Genomic DNA, 21,445 nt, shown 5'->3' with positions numbered 1-21,445 from the left:
CAGCATGAAGCATGAGGACCAGTGCAAGGATCCTGGTTTGAACGTCTGGTTTTGAATGTGTGGGGGGTTCACTTCACAGGCAGTGAAGCAGGTCTGCAGGTGTCTGTCTTTCTCTCCCCCTCTCTGTCTTCCCCTCCTCTCTCCTTTTCTCTCTGTCCTATCCAACAACAGCAGCAGCAATAACTACAACAAGGGCAACAAAATGGGGGAAAAAAATGGCCTCCAGGAGCAGTGGATTCGTAGTGCTGGCACCAAGACCCAGAGATAACCTTGGTGATAAAAACTCCTAGACTTTGGTGTACTGCACCAAAGTAAGACTCAGGTTGGGAGGGGAAGGTTCAGGTCCTGGATCATGATGGCAGAGGAGGACTTAGTGGGGGATGAACTGTTATGTGGAAAACTGGGAAATGTTATGCATGTACAAGCGATTGTATTTTACTGTCAACTGTAAGTCATTAATCCCTCAATAAAGAAATAACACACACACACACACACACACACACACACACACACACACACACACACACACACACACACACACCCTCCTAGACTTAAGAAATTCTGAGTCCAGGGAGTCAGGCGGTAGCGCAGTGGGTTAAGTGCACGCAAAGCACAAGGACTGGCTCAAGGATCCCGGTTCGAGCCCCCAGCTCCCCACCTGCAGGAGAGTAGCTTTACAGGTGGTGAAGCAGGTCTGCAGGTGTCTGTCTTTCTCTCCCCCTCTCTGTCTTCCCCTCCTCTCTCCATTTCTCTCTGTCCTATCTAACAATGACATAAATAACAACAATAATAATTACAACAACAATACAACAAGGGCAAGAAAAGGGAAAATAAATAAATATAAAAAAATTTTAAAAAAAGAAAGAAATTCTGAGTCTTGCCTGCGGTTCCCTTAGCAGAGCCAAACCAAATTTCAGCCCCAACAGAGACCAGATGTTTCCCAGCCCTGATCTACAATGTGGTTTTGAAATTCTTACCTCATGAAACTTCCCAAATCAAACATTACTTCTAAGAAGTTCTTTAGCACTGACTAATCTTTCTGCTATAATCAATCATGTCTTTTATAAATATCATCTCCTTTAAAAAAAAAAAAAAACAGGAAATAAGTATATGGTGTATCATACCAAAATAAAAGATTCTGGGGTGGGAGGGAGTGTTTGGATACTGGGACATGACGTCATGGCAGAAGAGGACGGGGTTGGGAGAGGGGTGGATGGGTTAGACTGTTATGTGGAAAACTGAGAAATGTTACACAGGCACAAACTACTATATTTTACTGTACTGTAAATTATCTTCCCACTAAAGAAAAAAATAGAGAGGGGACGGGCGGTAGCACAGCTGGTTAAATGCACATGGCGCAAAGTGCAAGAACTGGGTAAGGATCCCCGTTGGAGCCACCGGCTCCTCACCTACAGGGGGGTTGCTTCACAGGCGGTGTGAAGCAGGTCTGCAGGTGTCTTTCTCTCTCCATCTCTGTCTGCCCTTTCTCTCTCGATTTCTCTGTCCTATCCAACAACAATAATAATAACCACAACAATAATACAATGCAACAAAAGGGGAAAAAAATGGTCTCCAGGAGCAGTGGATTTGTGGTGCAGGCACTGAGCCCCAGCAATAACCCTGGAGGCAAAAAAGGGAAAAAAATATATTTCATATTTTCAAGTTAATTTAGATCTCTAAATAAGATAGGTTCCCTATCTTATTTAGAGATCTAAATTAATGTTACTTCAAAGGGTTTTTTTTTTGTTTGCCTCCAGGGTTAATGCTGGGGCTCGGTGCCTGCACTATGAATCCACTGCTCGTGGAGGCCATTTTCCCCATTTTGTGTAAGTACCGTGCACTAACCAATTGCACCACTCGAGTTCCTCGTTTTGTTGCCCTTGTTGTTATTGTTGCTATTACTGTTGTTGGACAGGACAGAGAGAAATGGAGAGAGGAGGGAAAGACAGGGGGGGAGAGAAAGACAGACACCTGCAGACCTGCTTCACCGCCTGTGAAGTGACACCCTGCAGGTGGGGACACGGGGACTCTCCACTGGGATCCTTGCCCGGGTCCTATGTTCTTACGCTTCATGCCATGTGCACTTAACCTGCTGTGCTACCTCCTGAATCCCTACTTCAAAGGTTTTTATGGGTGATGGAGGGGTAGGAAATCTGTAAGCATCTGCAATTCTACTGCAGCCATCAAGTCCTTCAAATATAAATATATATATATATATGTTTACTGCCACCAGGGTTATTGCTGTGGCTTGGTGACTGCATGACGAATCCACTACTATACCCAGAAGCCTTTCTTTCTTTCTTTCTTTCTTTCTTTCTTTCTTTCTTTCTTTCTTTCTTTCTTTCTTTCTTTTGAAAGGACACAGATAAATTGAGAGGGAAGGGGGACATAGGGAGAAAGAGAGAGAGGAAGGGGGGGGGGCCTGCAACATTGCTTCAGTGCTGGGAGGTGGAGTCCAGAGCTTGAATCTGGATGTTTGGTGCGCTCAACCAATTGCACCACCAACTGGCTCCCCTTCAAAGATTTTTATGGTCTCTGTAGGGAGTTTGAGTAATGCTTAGATTATGAGCATGACCTAGCAATAAGTGAAAAGAGATCTGGCTCACTTCCTAGACCTCTCATTTATAATTTCTGTGATTTTGGCAAGTTATGTTTCTGAACCCATTTTCTATTGCAAAAAAAAAAAAAAAACAGGTGGGGGAGATAGTATAATGGTTATGCAAACCGATTCTCAGGGTCCCGGGTTCAATCCCTCACACCACCATAAGCCAAAGCTGAGCAGTACTTTGGCAAAAGAAAAATAAAAAATAAAAAAAAAAAGGGAGGCGAGGGTGGGGAATAGCATAATGGTTATGCAAAGAGACTTTAATGTCTGAGGCTCTGAAGTCTCAGGTTCAATCCCCCGCACCACCATAAACTAGAACTGAGCACTGCTCTAGGGGAAAAAAAATGAAGGAGTCGAGTGGTAGCGCAGCGGGTTAAGAGCAGGTGGTGCAAATCACAAGGATCGGCGTAAGGATCCTGGTTCTAGCCCCTGGCTCCTCACCTGCAGGTGAGTCACTTCACAAGTGGTTAAGCAGGTCTGCAGGTGTCTATCTTTCTCTCCCCATCTCTGTCTTCCCCTCCTCTCTCCATTTCTCTCTGTCCTATCCAACAACAAACAACAAGGGCAACAAAAAGGGGGAAAAAAATTTAAATTGTTTAAAAATTAATGACAGTTATAGATTATTTTCTTCCTTTTTTTTTATTTTTATTTTTTTCCTCCAGGGTTATTTCTGGGCTCGGTGCCTGCACCATGAATCCACCGCTCCTGGAGGCCATTTTCTCCCCCTTTTATTGCCCTTGTTGGTGTAGCCTTGTTGTGGTTATTATTATTGCCATTGTCGATGTTGTTCATTGTTGGATAGGACAGAGAGAAACGGAGAGAGGAGGGGAAGACAGAGAGGGGGAGAGAAAGATAGACACCTGCAGACCTGCTTCACCGCCTGTGAAGCGACTCCCCTGCAGGTGGGGAGCCGGGGGCTCGAACCCGGATCCTTCCGCCGGTCCTTGCGCTTTGCGCCACATGCGCTTAACCCACTGCGCCACCGCCCGACCCATTTTCTACCTTCTTCCTTTGATACAGAATCACAGCTGATGGAGATAAAGATACAAGAAGAGGGTAGGGGAGACAGCATAAGGGTTATGCAAAAAAGCCTTTCCTCTCTAAGGTTCCTAAGGTTCCAAAGTCCTAGGTTCCATTCCCCACACCAGCATAAACTACAGCTGAGCAGTGACATAGATATAATTTTTTAAAAAAGGGCAGTCGGGCGGTCGCACAGTGGGTTAAGCGCACGTGGTGTAAAACGCAAGGACTGGCGTAAGGATCCCGGTTGGAGCGGGGATCCCCACCTGCAGGGGGGGTTGCTTCACAGGCGGTGAAGAAGGTCTGCAGGTGTCTTCCCTCCTCTCTCCATTTCTCTCTGTCCTATCTAACAATGACATCAATAACAACAACAACAATAATAACTACAATAATAATAAAAACAACAAGGGCAACAAAAAGGAAATATTAAAAAAAGAAAAGACGGAATAGGGAATTGGGCGGTAGCGCAGCGAGTTAAGCGCAGGTGGCACAAAGTGCAAGAAGCAGCATAAATAAGAATCCAGGTTCCAGCCGCCGCTCTCCACCTACAGGGGGGTCGCTTCACAGGCGGTGAAGCAGGTCTGCAGGTGTCTCTCTTTCTCACCCCCTCTCTGTCTTCCCCTCCTCTCTCCATTTCTCTCTGTCCTATCCAACAACGACAGTGATAATAACAACAACAACAACAACAACAAAAAAAACCGAGGGTAACAAAAGGGAACAAATAAATAAATTTTAAAATAAATAAATAAATAACATCTCCCTCAAAAAAAGATGGAATAAAAAAACCAGCCTCCAGCTGAGCTGTCATATGTAGACACCTGGAACTACTATTACCACTTTGTAATCATGAATGTAATCACTGTCTTGCTTAAAGACAATTCAAACATTCTCATAATGGAGATAAAGAAGGAATTTGAGGGTGGGATTTAGATAGTCCCAGGTTCAGTTCCCCTCACACCACCAGAACTGAGCAGTGATCTGGTAAAACCAATCATTTCAGAACTGGTCTACCTGCAGACTTCTTTTGAGAGAAGATTTTTTTCTTTCTTATTTTTTTTTTTTTTGTTTTCAGTTCTAATCACCCACTCCCACCCTATACCCACTTGATTTAACCACTCCTGATGATCTCTCTTTCTCCCTCTCTTTCTCTCTCTCTCATTCCATTTCTCCAGATATAAGGTAAATGAGAGACAGGAAAAAAGAAATATGCCACAGCACTGCTCTACCACTCAAGAAGCTATTCTATTCCTCTGTACGGTGCTGTTTCCATATAGTGCTAGGGACTCAAACCTCTGTTTAAGTTAAATAAGGATTTGTTACTTACAAAATGACACAGTGTACACAAGGCAATTATTATAGTCTGGCTCAGAGTAAGCAATAAATACCTACTAATAATCATTTTATTTACCAGGTCAGTGTATAATATTTTTGCCTCTGACCATCACTTAAAAAAATCACATTATGGGGGGGGGGCAGCAGGCGGTGGTGCACTGGGTTAAGCATACATAGTGCAAAGCGCAAGGATCCTGGTTTAAGCCCCCAGCTCCCCACCTGCTGGAGGGGTCACTTCATAAGAAGTGACGCACATGCAGGTGCCTATCTTTCTCTCCCCCTCCTCTCTGTCCTTTCCAACAACAACAACAAAATGGAAAAGATGGCCACCAGGAGCAGTCGATTAGTTGTGCAGGCATGGAGCCCCAGAGATAAGGAGGGGGAAAAAAAAATCACATTATGGGACCAGGGGTGAGGTTGGAGGGTAGTGTATCTGGTGGAGTGCACGCATTACAACGCATAGGGTCTGGGTTCAAGTCTCCTGTCCTGACTTACAGTGAGGAAACTTAATGAGTTGTGAAGCAGTGCTGAGGTATCTCACTCTCTCCCCTCTCTACCTTTTCCTCCCTTTTTAATCTCTCTTCTCTATCCAAAATAAATAACTATTAAAAAGAATAATAAAGGCAAGGCAATTTTGCCATTATAATAACTTTAGTTAAAAAAAAAAATCAGGGCAGAGGGTAGATAACATAATGGTTATGCAAACAGACTCATGCATGAGGCTCCAAAGTCCCAGGTTCAGTCCCCTGCACCACCATAAGCCAGAGCTGAACAGTGCTCTGGTTTAAAAAAAATAAAATCACATAATAGACCTGAAAAGTAGTGTACTGAGTAGGGTGCTAGATTGGAAGCATGACATCCCCTGTGGCAGTGACGCTCTGGTTCTTGTTCTCTCTCTCTCTCCTGATAAGTAAACTATTTTATTTATTTACTTTATATTAATTAAATAGTGATTTATGAGATTTCTTTAAAAACCACATTACTGGAGGACTGAGTGGTTATGCATCAGTTTGAACACAAGGACCTGGGTTCAAGCCTCCAGTCCTTACCTGCAGGAGTCAACTTCATAAGCAATGAAGCAAAACTGCAGGTCTCTCTCTCTCACTTCCCTCTCAATTTCTCTATCCTATCAAACAATTTAAAAAAAAAGTCACATAATTTCTTGAATTGCTTCTTTACATTCATTTTTAAGCCTAAATAATTTTTCATCACCAACAATGTAAAAAAGTTTCTCCTACCATCATCATAAGCCCTTTTTGAGAGCCTATAATGAGGACCTTTCCCTCATTATTAAGTAGCAACAGCAGGGACTGCCCCACTCTCAGAAGGGAGGCTGGGTCAGCCTGCTCTGCCACTTGAAGAAGACTGGTCCTGAAATGAGTGCTGCCTAGAATGTTCCCAGCTGTGACCAGGGACTGTGAGCTCAGGCTGACAGGGACTCAGAGGCTACACAGGCTAAATGTGGATATATATGGACCCAGATTAGGTGGTAAACAATTGTATTTATATATTCTCTTCAAGTTTGGGAGCTATTCTGTCCTGATCCAGCTTTCTAGTTCTATCCTCTAACTACATCTTCCCAGGCAATATTCTTAGTCCACCTCCATGTTAACTAGCAAACTCAGGCAAACATTACTAAAGTCCTGGGGCCCACAGAAACATACCTGAAATACACTTCCTAGCTTCTTACAACCCTAAACTCTCTGTTTTCACCTTCTCTGTTCCTACTTCCTGTTTCTTTAGCCTAAATTCTTTCTTCTTGTCACCTCTTCAAGTGGACTTTTACAGACAGAAAGCAAGAGGCAAAGAGAAAAAGGGAGAGAAGAAAAAGGTTATCATAGCACTCAAGCTTCCTCCAGTGCCGTTGAGGGGTGGGTTCAAACCTGGGGCCTGACTATGTCAAAGTGGGTGCACTATTCTGATGAATTAGTTTGCCCACTCAAGCATTCTTTCTTTCTCTTTTAGATTTTAATTTCTTTTTAATCAATGAGAAAGTAGGATGAGAAAGAGAAAGAACCAGACATTACTCTGGAACATGTGCTGTCAGGAATTGAACTCGGGACCTCCATGCTTGAGAGTCCAGTGTATTATCCATTGCACCACCTCCTGGGCGACCCCACTCAAGCATTCTTAATATCAATAGTTTTCCTTTCCAAGGTACTGCGCCCAGCCCGAACTAGTAGTTCTGTCAGCAGCGGCACAATCCGCAGTGCACAGAATACCTCGTACACAGTTCTGGGTCCAGATCCACCAGCTCTCTCCCAGATTCCAGCCAAGGCTTAAACCACAGACACTAGTATTCTCTCTAGCCGTGGAGGAGGAAACAGGTTGTTCACATTAGGAGTGGACACGGAGATAAAGGGGGGACTTAGGCAGCTTGAGTGATATATTAAACTTGCCCAACCCGCACCCCTCACCGATCGTGTCCACGCGGTGCGTGAGAAGCAGAGTCCTGGAGCCGCAGCGAGCGGCAGCCGCCGCAGCCTCGCTCCCGGCATGTCCTCCTCCGATGACAACTACATCGAAGTGCGGAGTGCAGGGCGCCGCGCTGTCACTACTGAGCCGCACCAACGAAAGGTTCTGTTTGGTGAGGGAAAGTGCCATCCAACGGCCACAACCTCGGAGGGAGAACATGGTTGGAGACAAGCAGGATCTACCCGATTCTGACCCTGAAACAAAGTGCAGAAAGTTCAGGCGTAAGAGCAGGTCTTCAGGGCGCAGCCATCTTGCTCTGACGTCACGGCGTAGCAGCGCTGCCGCTGATTGGCTCGGGAGAAGGAGGCCGTCTAGGTGGTTTTGGTGGGTGTGATTCCTTGAGTGATGGGTCGTGGCTATTTATTACCTCGGTTGGAAGTCTTATTTCTTAGTCTCCGATTTTTCGGGGCAAGCTGCTGTTCTAACTGCCCGCTGACACGCCTCCCCCGCCCCCAAAACAACTTTATTAACTTTGCCGGATCAAATTCTTGGATTTTTCTGATACAAACTAAATTGACTTCTGTTGGTTTATAAAGATTAGAGACTAAGGTTCATGATGACTGCCTAGAGGATAAAGGATGCTAGTTTTATATTTATTTTATTTATTTGAGAGATAGAGACGAGTGCATTGTTCAGCTTTGGTTTATGGTGGTACTGGAGATTGAATCTGGGACCTCAGAGACTCAGGCATTAAAGTCTTCTGCATAACTGTTATCTAGGCTCCCTGATCCAGGATGCAGACTTCTTTAAGGAATTGACTTAGGAAATGAACTTGAAGCAATTGGTAATAAAAAGAAAAAAAATATTGAAGAATTCTTAATGTCTGGTCTCTAAATACCCTCTATACTCTCTCTTCCTATTTACTGTTCTTTTAACCTAGGCTATAACTTTCTTTTTTTTTTATTTTGTAAATTTATTTCTTTATTGGGGAATTAATGTTTTACATTCAACAGTAAATACAATAGTTTGTACATGCATAACATTCCTGAGTTCTTTTTTTTTTCTTTTCTTGTCTTCTACCCCAGTCACCTTACAAACTTCATGATACTTCAGGCTTAAGAAGAGAAAAATGTCATTCAAGACAAAAGGCACATAATGCAGCCTGGGAGGTGGCAGAGTGGATAAAGCGTTGGACTCCTGAGTTTGATCCCTGGCATCACATGTACCAGAGTAGTACTCTCCCCATCCCCCCACATAAATATATCTTTTCTTTTTAAAAAAATTTTAAAATATTTATTCCCTTTTGTTGCCTTCGTTGTTTTATTGTTGTACTTATTATTGATGTTGTCGTTGTTGGATAGGACAGAGAGGAATGGAGAGAGGAGGGGAAGACAAAGAAGGGGAAAGAAAGATAGACCCCTGCAGACCTTCCCTGCCTGGTAATCGACTCCCCTGCAGATGAGGAGCTCAGGGCTCCAACCAGAATCCTCACTCCGGTCCTTGTGCTTTGTGCCACGTGTGCTTAACCTACTGTGCTCTCTTCTTTTTTCTCTTTCTTTTCTTTTCTTTTCTTTTTTTTTTTTTGTTGCTTTTGTGGTTATTATTGCTGTTGTTATTGATGTCGTCGTTGTTGGATAGGACAGAGAGAAATGGAGAGAGGAGAGGAAGACAGAGAGGAGGAGAGAAAGATAGACACCTGCAGACCTGCTTCACCGCCTGTGAAGCGTCTCCCCTGCAGGTGTGGAGCCGGGGCTTGAACCGGATCCTTAGGCCAGTCCTTGCGCTTTGTGCCACGTGTGCTTAACCCGCTGCGCTACGGCCCGTTTCTTTCTTTCTTTCTTTCTTTCTTTCTTTCTTTCTTTCTTTCTTTCTTTCTTTCTTTCTTTCTTTCTTCCTTCCTTCCTTCCTTCCTTCCTTCCTTCCTTTCTTTCTTCTTTCCTTCCTTTTTATTATTATTATTATATTTTCCTTTTTGTTGCCCTTGTTTTTATTGTTGTTGTAGTTATTATTGTTGTTGTTATTGATGTCGTTGTTAGATAGGACAGAGAGAAATGGAGAGAGGAGGGGAAGACAAAGAGGCGGAGAGAAAGACACCTGCAGACCAGCCTCACCGTCTGTAAAGCGAATCCGCTGCAAGTGGGGAAGCGGGGGCTGGAACCATGATCCTTGCACTTCTCGCCACGTGCGCTTAACCCACTGGGCTACCGCCCAACTCCTTCCTTCCTTCCTTCCTTCCTTCCTTTCTCTCTCTCTCTCTCTCTCTCTCTTCCTTCCTTCCTTCCTTCCTTCCTTAAGGCACATAGGTTGGGACTGGGTGGTGGCACACCCAGTTGAGTATATACTTTACCATACTCAAGGGTCCAGATTCAAGCATCCATGCCCACTTCCTTTGGGGAAGATTCATGAGTAGTGAGGCAGTGCTGCAAGTGTCTCTATCCTTCTCTGTGTCCCCCTTGCTCTCTCAAATATAAGAAGGAGGAGGAAGGGAAAATAGTCACTGGGAGTGGTGGATATATTATGCAGGCACCGAGCCCCAGCAATAACCCTGTTGTCAAAAAAAAAAAAGGCACACAGGCAAGATGGGTATTTTATATATCAATTTTTCTCTTCTCTTCTCTTCCTACTTGTTAGGCTTTCTTATCTTCCAAGACAATTTATTTTCCCTTTTGTTGCCCTTTTTTTTAATTGTTGTAGTTATTGTTGTTGTTATTGTTGTCATTGTTGTTGGATAGGACAGAGAGAAATGAAGAGATGAGGGGAAGACAGAGAGGGGGAGAGAAAGACACCTGCAGACCTGCTTCACCGCCTGTGAAGGGACTCCCCTGCAGGTGGGGAGCCGGGGGTTTAAACCCGGATCCTTGAGCTGGTCCTTGCGCTTCAGCCATGTCTGCATAACCCACTGAGCTACCGCCCAGCTCCCCCACCCTTGCCATTTTTGTCCACTACTTCTCAATATATTTTACTAGTTCTGTGACAGCGTGGCCAATCTCTTAGCGTCACTAGCTCCATCTTGACCTAAATCCGAACCTGTGCAAGTCCCAAGCTGTAGAAAATGTTAAAACTTGCTCAACCGCTTTAGTGCCAAGTGTCATGCCCCACCTCCCAGACTTGCCAAACAAAATGTATATCTCATTGTTTAATTGTTCTTGTAACAGGTCGCCTTGACCACAGTAATGGGCTGTCCTAACTGCATTTTTAGCTTCTGTAATCATGCTTGCTTCCTGCATCTGTATATTTTCTAGTAAGGATATGTTTTTTTCCCCCTGTAAAAACTTGCTTGAATTAAAGCTCGAGACTGCACTCTGAGCAGTGATTTAGCTGTGAGTGTAGTCACTGGCTGAATAAAGACTCTCAAATTTGGCTGAATTGGTCTCAGTGGTCTCTTTCGCTTACCATATAACAGTTCTTCTGCCTTAAGCACTATGCTCTAGTGTACAACCCAAGCAATTCCCATATCCCACCTTTAGGGGTATGTATTCCAATGTCTAGTCAAGGCAGAAGCAGCCACTCAAGAGAGAGAAGTCACACAGATTAAATAGAAAAGATTTTAGTGTAAGAATAATTACAGTAAAACAATAACTAATATATAAAGAAGCTCTATTTGGCACCTTAGGACTGAGAGAGAATGCTCAAGGAAGAATACACTTAGGAAAGGGTTCAGACTTGAAGTGTAGAATGTCTTCAGCAAGCATGAAAGATTCAAGGTGAAGGACTTGGAGAGGGAGCAGCAGCTCCACGAGAACCTCTTGAACCAGTGGCAGACTGTAGAAAGGGTTGTAGAAAGAATCAGCTGGGGGCTGGGCGGTAGTGCAGCGGGTTAAGCGCACATGGCGCAAAGCGCAAGGACTGGTATAATGAGCTGGGTTCAAGCCCTGGGCTCCCCACCTGCAGGGGAGTCGCTTCAAAGGTGGTGAAGCAGGTCTGCAGGTGTCTATCTTTCTCTCCCCTTCCTCTCTACATTTCTCTCTGTCCTATCCAACAACGACAACATCAATAACAACAACAATAATGAAAACAACAAGGGCAACAGATGGAAAAATAAAAAAATATATAAAAAATAATTTAAAAAAAGACAAAGAGTCAGCTGCCTCCTGTGTGACCTTCTAGATCATAGGCTGGTATGTGCAGTCCAGATGGAATTTTTTTATTAGTGATTTAATAATGATTAACAAGATTGTAAGATAACAGGGGTACAATTTCACACAGTCCCCACTACCACAGTTCCATGTCCCATCGCCTCCATTGGAAGTTTCCCTATTCTTTATTCCTCTCTAAGAGTATGGACCAAAATTCCTTATGGGGCGCAGAAGGTAGGAGGTCTGGTGTCTGTAATTGCTTCTCCACTGGACAAGGGCGTTGATAGGTCAATCCATCCCCCCCACCAGCCTATTTCTATCTTTCCCTAGTGAGATAGGACTCTGGAGAGGTGAGGTTTAGGGACACATTGGTGAGGTCATTTGTCCAGGGAGTTCAGGATGGCATCATAGTAGTGTCTGCAACTTGGTGGCTGAAAGGCGGTAAGATATAAAGCAAATTGTTCAATAAACAGGAATCCAAAGGTAGAAAGAGCAAATGAAACTAAGGGTCTTCATGTGGGAAGAAGCTAAGAAGTCTATTTTAGGTATATTCCTAGGGGCCCATGATTTTAGTTATTTTTTTTTTAATATTTATTTATTCCTTTTTGTTACCCTTGTTTTCATTGTTGTAATTGATGTCGTCGTTGTTGAATAGGAGAGAAATGGAGAGAGGAGGGGAAGACAAAGAGGTGGAGAGAAAGACAGACACCTGAAGACCCTGCTTCACCACCTTTGAAGAGACTCCCCTGCAGGTGGGGATCCAGAGGCTCTAACCAGTATCCTTGAGCCGGTCCTTGCGCTTTGAGCCACCTGCACTTGACCCGCAGCGCTACCACCCGACTCCCGATATATTCCATTTATAGTCAACCCTCACCCTATCCCAGCTTATTAAAGTTGAACATCTCATTAACTTAAAAGAGACTTTTTTTTTTTTTTTAATACCAGGACATTGCTCAACTCTGATTTATGGTGGTGCTGGGGACTGAAGGGTGATCTTTGGTGCCTCAGGCATTAAAGACTTTTTTGCATAGTTATTATGCTATCGCCCCAACCCTTCCCTATTAATTTTTTTTAAAACCTAATTTTGACTGGGTGGTGGTGCACCTGGTTGAACTCACATGTTATAATGCGCAAGGACCCGGTTCCAGGCCGGGTCCCCACCTGAAGAGTGAGAGCTTTGTGGGTGGTCAAGCAGTGCTGCGGGTGTCTCTCTGTCTCTCTCCCTATCACCCCTTTCCTTCTCGACTTCTGGCTGTCTCTATCCAATAAATAAAGATTTAAAAAAATCTGTCATGCATAATGGTTATGCAAAGAGACTCTCAGGCCTGAGGCTCCAAAGTCCCAGGTTCTATCCCCCCCACACCACATGCCAGAACTGAGCACTGCTCTGGTAAAAAAACAAAAACAAAACAAAAAAAAACTGCCACCTTTAAGTGCAAAGCCTCAGGCTGGGTAATGGTGCATGCATCTGGTACAACAAACATTACAGTGCACTAGGATCTTGGTTCAAGCCCCTGGTCCCCACCTGCAGGAAGATTCAGCAGCGGTGAAGCAGTGCTTCAACTGCATCTTTAAAAGAATATTTATTTATTCCCTTTTGTTGCCCTTGTTATTTTTATTGTTGTAGTTATTATTGATGTCGCATCCCGTGAGTACCCATTTATTGGGGAAACTGACGATCCTTTCTAGCCGACTGAATCCACATGGATCCCAGTCACTTTCAAAGCCAGCAACAAGCAGATATCAGGCTCAACCTGACGCTGTTGACTGGCTACGGAAGAAGGGCAAACGCTAGAAGAAGACTGATGTCGTCGTTGTTGGATAGGACAGAAAGAAATGGAGAGAGGAGGGGAAGGCAGAGATGGGGAGAGAAAGACAGACACCTGCAGACCTGCTTCACTGGCTGGGAAGCGACTCCCCTGCAGGTGGAGAGCCGGGGTCTCGAACAAGAATCCTTATGCTGGTCCTTGCGCTTTGCACCACCTGCGCTTAACCCGCTGCGCTTAACCTGCTGCGTTACCGCCTGACTCCCTCAAGTGCATCTTTCTTTCTCTTCCTCTCTATTTGCTTTCCCTTTCCCTCTAAATTTCTCTGACTATTCAAAATAATTTTGGGGGGCCAGGTGGTGGCGCACCTGTTTGAGAGTACATGCTACAATGCGCAAGGACGGGATTCGAGTCCCCCTCCCCCATCCAGTAGGGGGAAAAAACTTGGCAAGAGCTGCAGGTGTCTCTCCTTCCCTCTATGTCCCCCTTCCTTCTCGATTTCTGGCTGTCACTGTCCAATACAGATAAAAATAATAACAGTAAGAATAATAATAACATTGAGAAAGAAAATAAAAGAGCAAAGCCTGTGGCTCTGGCGAATAGACAATGCTCACAAGGACCTCAGGACCTAGGGCAGAAGCGAGCCCGAACACCAGCTTATAGGCGGTACACCGGCAAAGGGCTACCATAACTCTCCTTCACAGTGTTTTCGGCCTTTCTGGGGTTTCCGCGTTGGGCCCCAGGATTTGCTGCAGGGTGAGGAACCCCCCCCCCTTTTTGCGCAGGCTCTACAGCAGGGGCGTGGCTCCCCGAGGCTGTGAGCCTCACGTTCCCGCCAGATTTGTAAGTTTCGTTTCCAACCTCATTGGCTGACTGCTCGGCACCGGCGGCCGCCCCACGCTCATTCCCGCTGCCCCGGGGGCGCGCAGCATGGAGGCTCGGTGCGCGGAGCAGAGGCGGATGTGTTTGGAGATGCTGACCACCCGGCCCCGGCTTTCGGCGCGGAGTGTGGAAGGAGCCCTGAGCGCGGCCTCCGAGTGCCCGGCGGTCCGGCCCAGAGCGCACAAGTGCAGCCCCGCCAGGACTTCGCGATCCCGGCCGCAGGGCGACCCGGACGCCTTGGATGGGCCCGCGGGGAGCGCGCTGCCGGGGGGCCGCGCCAAGAGGGGGTCGCTGCGCGCCGCTGACTCGCTGTCTGCGGGTGCTTTCGCCCCGATGGAGAGCCCGGAGCCCCCCGCCGCCTCTATGCCGTCCCTCCCCGCGGAGGGAGCCCGCAGCCGCAGGGGCGCGCGCTCCATCCGACCCGCGTGCGCCCCGATGGATGATGGCAGCCCCGGCCCGGCGGAAGGCGCCCTGGCGGAGCCCGAAGAGTTTCTGTCCGTCCCGCCCCGAGCGCAGAAAGGCGGCCCCGCCAGGTGCTCGGGATCCCAGCGGAAGAAGGGCGGCCCCGAGCCCCAGGATAGACCCACGAGGAGCGCGCCGCCGGGGGGCCGCGCCAAGCGGGCGTCTCTGCTCGCCGAGGACCCGACGGGGGACCCGGAGCCCCCAGCCGCCGACTCCGAGGCGCCCCGTCCCGGGGACGGTCCTCGTGGCCGAAGGGGTGCACGCTCCATCTGGAGACCCCCGCCCACAGAGGAGCCCAGCCTCGACCCGGAGGAGGGAGCTTTTGCCCAACACGACGAGGGGCCGGCCGTCCTGCCCAAGGGGCTGAAGTGCGGCCCCGCCGGCACGTCGCGATCCCTGCGGAAGAAGAGGGACCCGTACGCCCTGGATGGGTCCCGGGAAAGCACGCCGCCGAGGGGCCGCGCCAAGCGGGGGTCTCTGCCCGCCGAGGACCCGCCGCCCGCCGGCGCTCCCGCCCCGACGGAGGACACGGAGTCCCCCGCCGCCTCCGAGCCGCCGGCTCTCCCCCCGGAGGGAGCCCGCAGCCGCAGGGGAGCGCGCTCGGTTCGGGAGCGGAGATCCCCTCCGGCCCCCGCAGAGGCCACCAGCCTCGGCCCGCCGATCGCAACCCCCGGAACCCGCGGGACAGAGGCGGCGCCCGCGGGGGCCACAGCCACCAGGCTCCGAGCGGTGCTGAAAAAGTTGAAGCTGAAGCAGGTCGAGATCTCGGAGGCGGCGGAGGCGGTGAACGCGGTGGCGAACCACCTGCTGAAGGGAGTGCAGAAGAAGGGGTCGGTGTTCAAAGGGGTCCTGCTGCTGAGCACCGGCAGCTACTACGAGTATGTGAAGGTGAGCCCGGGAGCCCTGCCCGCCCCCCCTCCGGGGCTCACCCCTCTCCTAGCCGTCCCCGGTATTCCCCACCGCCCGCCGGAGCTTTACTTCCCCTAGGAAATAACTCCGTCTCTGTTGGCCAGGGACTTAGTTGAACTAAGTTAACTCCACGAGTAGTTCGTTAGTATCATCATCATCATCATCACCATTATTTTATTGGTACCATAGTTGTCTTGAGGCTCAATCCATCCTTTTCTTCCGGGGGGCACCTTCCCGTATTTATTTATTTATATTTATTTATTTTTAATATATATTTATTCCCTTTTGTTGCCCTTTTTTTTAAAAAAATTATTGTAGTTATTGATGTCGTCGTTGTTGGATAGAACAGAGAGAAATGGAGAGAGGAGGGGAAGACAGGAGGAGAGAAAGACAGACATCTGCAGACCTGCTTCACCGCCTGTGAAGCGAGTCTCCTGCAGGTGAGGAGCCAGGGGCTCGAACCGGGATCCTTAACGCCAGTCCTTGCGCTTTGCGCCGCCTGCGCTTAACTCGCTTCACTACTGCCCGAGTCCCATTTATTTATATTTATTTATTTGCCTCCAGGTTATCACTGGGACTCAGTGCAGTGGTACTAGGAATCCACCGCTCCTGGTGGCCATTTTTATTGGATAGGACAGAGAGAAATTGACAGAGGAGGGAAAAATACAGAGGGAGAGAGACAGAAACACACCCACACCCCTACATCACCACTTGTGAGGCTTCCCTGTAGGTGGGGACCAGGGGCTCGAACCCGGATCCTTGCTCTGGTCCTAGTGCTTCTTACTATGTGCGCCTAACCGGGTGAGCCATCTCCCAGCCCCTTTTTTATTTATCTCATAGGACTAAGGGAAATTGAGAGGGAATAAGGCGATAGAAAGAGAAACACCTGCAGACATACGGGTGGGATGAGGACTTGAATCGTTGAGTATGGTAATACGTGAGCTCAGCAAGCTGTGCCAGCAGTGACCCCTATTTTATTTTTGTTTATTTATTTATTTATTTTGGATAGCGATAAACTGAGGGGAAAAAAGAGGGGGAGATAGAGACCTGCAATGCTACTTCACCGCTCATGAAGCTTTCCACCATCCCCCCACAGTTGGGGACTGGGGCTTGAACCCTGGTCCTTGGTGCTCTGTAATGTGACACATTACTTAGTCCACCACCACCTGCCCCAGCTCCTGGGAGTTTTGTATCTAAATAAACAAGAAATTTGCCGATGGTAAATATTGATTGTGGGCTCCTGTCAAGACTTTTCTGGAGGCTCAGGGGCTGGTGTGGTGTTCCTTGGTACGGATCCATTCACTGTGGAATCCAACCAGTTTGCACTGAGGTTTTGTCACAGCTCTACTTGAAGGTCTGTGGTCAAACTCTGGCTTTGTAATTGTGAGTGGTCTTGAAAAATCCCTCAACTTAACATGGCTAAGAAACTTTTTTCCAGTAAAGAAGACATAAAGTGTCTAGGAAAATGTCTTCTTTATCTCTTCAACCCCCTTCAGGCCTTCTCTGTCCTCAAACCGTTTTACAGGAAGTCACTAGTGAGTGAGTGGTTTTGCTGGAGAGAATTTTCACTGACTAGACACTTAACAGCCAACTTCCTAGATGCACCCTTCATGCATTTTATGTGTCTACTTCATAGCTCCATTTCTTTTTTTTTTCTTAATATTTTATTTAATTTATTTATTCCCTTTTGTTGCCCTTGTTGTTTTATTGTTGTAGTTATTATTGTTGTTGTCGTTGTTGGATAGGACAGAGAGAAATGGAGAGAGGAGGGGAAGACAGAGAGGAGGAGAGAAAGATAGACACCTGCAGACCTGCTTCACCGCCTGTGAAGCGACTCCCCTGCGGGTGGGGAGCTGGGGTTCAAACCGGGTCCTTATGCCGGTCCTTGTGCTTTGCGTCACCTGCGCTTAACCCGCTGCGCTACAGCCCGACTCCCCATAGCTCCATTTCTATGAGCTATGAGTGTTAAGTCATTGAAGCCATTATTGGTGTAATTAGAGGTTTAGGAGTGGGTTCCTGACGTGTTTATTATCTGGCCAGTGGGAGATTTCTTTGTGATTCAAAGGGAAGGGGGAGAGAGAGAAGGAGAAAGACCTGTAGCACTGCTTCATGGCTTCCCCCCATAGGTGGAGACTAGAGGCTTGAACCCAGGTCCTTGTGCTTGGTGGTGTGTGCGCTCTACCAGGTATGCCACCACCTGCCCCCATGTTTCTGTCTTACTTGTTTATTACCACAGCATTTCTCAGCTCTGGCTTTTAGTTGGGGTGGGGTGGGGCTGGGAGGGATCTAGGCTGGGGAGGGGGGGGTCAAGCCTGGGTGTGGGGCCTCTGAGCCTCAGACATGAAAGTCTTTTGTATAACCACTGTGCTATCTGCCTAAGTTAGTCAATTGTGTACATAGTACAAGCTTCATATTACGGTTTGAACTCAGCGACAATTTATTTTATTTTTAATTATCTTTATTGATTGTATAGAGACAGCCAGAAATCGAGAGGAATGGGAGGATAGAGAGCGAGAGAGATAAAGAGACACCTGCAGCTCTGCTTCATCAATTGTGAAGCTTTCCCTATTGCAGGTGGGGACCAGGAACTTGAACCCTGTTCCTTCTGCATTATAACATGTGCGTGTTCAACCAGGTGCACAACCACCTGGCCTTGACATTTTTTTTATTGTAAAAAAAGACAGAACCAGGAGTTGGGTGGTAGCGCAGTGGGTTGAGCGCACATAGCGCGAAGTGCAAGAACCAGTGCCAGGATCCTGGTTCAAGCCCCCGGCTCCCCACCTGCAGGGGAGTTGCTTCACAGGCAGTGAAGCAGGTCTGCAGGTGTCTATCTTTCTCTCCCCCTCTCTGTCTTCCCCTCCTCTCTCCATTTCTCTCTGTCCTGACAATGACGACATCAGTAACAACAACAATAACTACAACAACAATAAAAAACAAGGGCAACAAAAGGGAAAATTTAAAAAAAAGAAAAAAAAACAGAGGCTGGCTCAGTTTTTGGACTTTAAACTCTTTTAGTACTGAAGATATAATTCATCTAAATTATAGATAACTCAGATAAGTCCATTTAAATTTTTTGCAAAATCAAGTAAACAAAACATTCAACTGTTGGGGCTGGATGGTGAGCACCTGGTTGAGTGCACATGTTACAATCATAAGGACCTGGGTTTGAGCCCCCATTCCCCACCTACAGGGGGAAAGCTTTGTGAATGGTGAAGCAGGGCTGCAGGTGTTTTTCTCCCTCTCTGTCTCCCCTTTCCCTCTCGATTTCTGGCTGTCTCTGTTCAATAAATAAATTAAGATAATAAAAACAAATTTAAAAAACATATATTCAACTGTGCCTTGAGGTTGATGCTTGTTTCATAAACGTCAACCAGCCTAATTATATGACAGGTCCAAAAGGAAAAAGGTGTATTCACTACAACTAGAAAGTAATGAGGTATACTTTAAAAATATTTCATTTATTTATTTATTTTTAATTTCTTTATTGGGGGATTAATGTTTTACATTCGACAGTAAATACAATAGTTTGTTACATGCATAACATTTCTCAGTTTTCCACATAACAATACAACCCCCCCCCAGGTCCTCTGTCATCCTTTTTGGACCTGTACTCTTCTCCCACCCACCCACCCCAGAGTCTTTTACTTTGGTGCAATACACTGAATATTTAATTTATTTATTAATAAGAGGGATAGGAGAGAAAGAAAGAACCAGCCATCAATCACTCTGGTACATGTGCTGCCAGGGATTGAACTCAGGACCTCATGCTTGAAAGACCAGCGTTTCATCCACTGCTCTACCAACCGGACTACGAGAATAATGAGATATTTAGAAATTATTCTTCTCGGAAGTTGGGCGGTAGTGCAGTGGGTTAAGCGCATGTGGTGCAAAGCGCGAGGACCGACATAAAGATCCCAGTTCGAGTCCCAGGCTCCCCACCTGCAGGGGAGTCGCTTCACAGGCGGTGAAGCAGGTCTGCAGGTGTCTGTCTTTCTCTCCCCCCCTCTGTCTTCCCTTCCATTTCTCTCTGTCCTATCCAACAATGACGACATTAATAACAACAACATAATAACTACAACAATAAAAAACAAGGGCAACAAAAGGGGATAAATAAAAATTAAAAAAAATATATAAAAGAAATCATTCTCCTGTCAGTGTCACACCCCTCTTTATAACCATTGCCGAGGGAGAGAAATTCAGTGAAATTTGTTTTAACTGAAAATGTATTGATTTTTTTTAAACCCCCAGATCACAAAAAGATAAATGCTACATCCAGCCTCTCCCATAACACAACAGTAAGCCACCCCACCTGCTTTAGCTCTCTCCTTAGCGACTCTCATCTTTGACTCGGTTCCGTGCTGATGTCCCTGGAAATATCTAAAAAGCCTTCAGAAGAGAAATATCCTTCAAGGCCCAGTGGTGATGCACCTGGTCAATACACACGACAATCTCACACACATAATGTTGAAGGAGAGAAGAGAAGTAGCAGTGTGCTCTAGGGCTATTTTTACGATTACACGTTACAATATTCAAAGAACCAGGTTCGAGTCCTTGTCCCTTCCTCCAGGTTCGAGTCCTTGTCCCTTCCTGCAGGGGGAAAGCTTTGTGAGTGGTGAAGTGGGTCTGTAGCTGTCAATCTTTCTCACTCTCTATCTCCCCCTTCCTTTCGATTTCTGGCGGTCTATATCCAATAAATAAAGATAATAAAAGAAAATAATAAAAGAAATATTATTCCTGTGTATTTTTTTAAAAATTTATTTCTTTATTGGGGAATTAATGTTTTACATTCAGCAGTAAATACAATAGTTTGTACATGCATAACATTCCCCAGTTTCCCATTTAACAATACAACCTACACTATGTAATTTATCATCCTTCATGGACCTGTATTCTCCCTACCCACTCCCACCCCAGAGTCTTTTACTTTGGTGCAATATGCCAATTCCATTTCAGGTTCTACTTGTGTTTTCTTTTCTGATCTTGTTTTTCAACTTCTGTCTGAGAGTGAGATCATCCCATACTCATCCTTCTGTTTCTGACTTATTTCACTCAACATGATTTTTTCAAGGTCCATCCAAGATCGGCTGAAAACGGTGAAGTCACCATTTTTTACAGCTGAGTAGTATTCCATTGTGTATATATACCACAACTTGCTCAGCCACTCATCTGTTGTTGGACACCTGGGTTGCTTCCAGGTTTTGGCTATTACAAATTGTGCTGCCAAGAACATATGTGTACACAGATCTTTTTGGATGGATGTGTTGGGTTCCTTAGGATATATCCCCAGGAGAGGAATTGCAGGGTCATCGGGTAGGTCCATTTCTAGCCTTCTAAGTGTTCTCCAGACTGTTCTCCACAGAGGTTGGACCAATTGACATTCCCACCAGCAGTGCAGAAGGGTTCCTTTGACCCCACACCCTCTCCAGCATTTGCTGCTGTTACCTTTTCTGATGAATGATATTCTCACAGGAGTGAAGTGATATCTCATTGTTGTCTTGATTTGCATTTCTCTGACAATCAGAGACTTGGAGCATTTTTTCATGTGTTTCTCGGCCTTTTGGATTTCTTCTGTGGTGAATATTCTGTCCAAGTCCTCACCCCATTTTTGGATGGGGTTATTTGTTGTCTTGTTGTTGAGTCTGGCAAGCTCTTTATATATGTTGGTTATTAAACTCTTATCTGATGTATGGCATGTAAAGATCTCCCATTCTGTGAGGGCTCTCTTGGTTTGGGTAGTGGTTTCTTTTGCTGTGAAGAAGCTTTTTAATTTGATGTAGTCCCATAGGTTTATACTTGCCTTAGTCTTCTTTGTAATTGGATTTGTTTCATTGAAAATGTCTTTAAAATTTATGCGGAAAAGCGTTCTGCCAATATTTTCCTCTAAGTATTTGATAGTTTGTGGTCTAACACCCAAGCACTTTATCCACTTGGAATTTACTTTTGTATTTGGTGAAATACAGTGATTCAGTTTCACTCTT

At 46.1% G+C, this 21,445-nt stretch overlaps 2 protein-coding genes across 2 annotated transcripts in view; one reads left to right on the top strand and one right to left on the bottom strand.

Moving 5' to 3' along the window:
- The window catches only part of MTO1 (mitochondrial tRNA translation optimization 1), a 35,340-nt gene extending 27,653 nt beyond the window's left edge, over positions 1 to 7,687 (bottom strand). The window contains exon 1 of the mRNA XM_007515789.3: positions 7,375 to 7,687. Coding sequence (XP_007515851.1) covers positions 7,375 to 7,591 — 217 coding nt within the window. The 5' untranslated portion in view covers positions 7,592 to 7,687. The remainder of the gene's footprint in view (positions 1 to 7,374) is intronic.
- Positions 7,688 to 14,089: 6,402 nt separating this feature from the next.
- The window catches only part of CGAS (cyclic GMP-AMP synthase), a 37,542-nt gene continuing 30,186 nt past the window's right edge, over positions 14,090 to 21,445 (top strand). The window contains exon 1 of the mRNA XM_060205385.1: positions 14,090 to 15,446. Within this exon, the coding sequence (XP_060061368.1) occupies positions 14,145 to 15,446 (1,302 nt within the window). The 5' untranslated portion in view covers positions 14,090 to 14,144. The remainder of the gene's footprint in view (positions 15,447 to 21,445) is intronic.

This window comes from Erinaceus europaeus, chromosome 13 (genome assembly GCF_950295315.1).
Source record: "Erinaceus europaeus chromosome 13, mEriEur2.1, whole genome shotgun sequence".
Taxonomy (NCBI): domain Eukaryota; kingdom Metazoa; phylum Chordata; class Mammalia; order Eulipotyphla; family Erinaceidae; genus Erinaceus; species Erinaceus europaeus.
The sequence above is the reverse complement of the archived record's forward strand: the minus strand, read 5'-3'. Positions and strand labels throughout refer to the sequence as shown.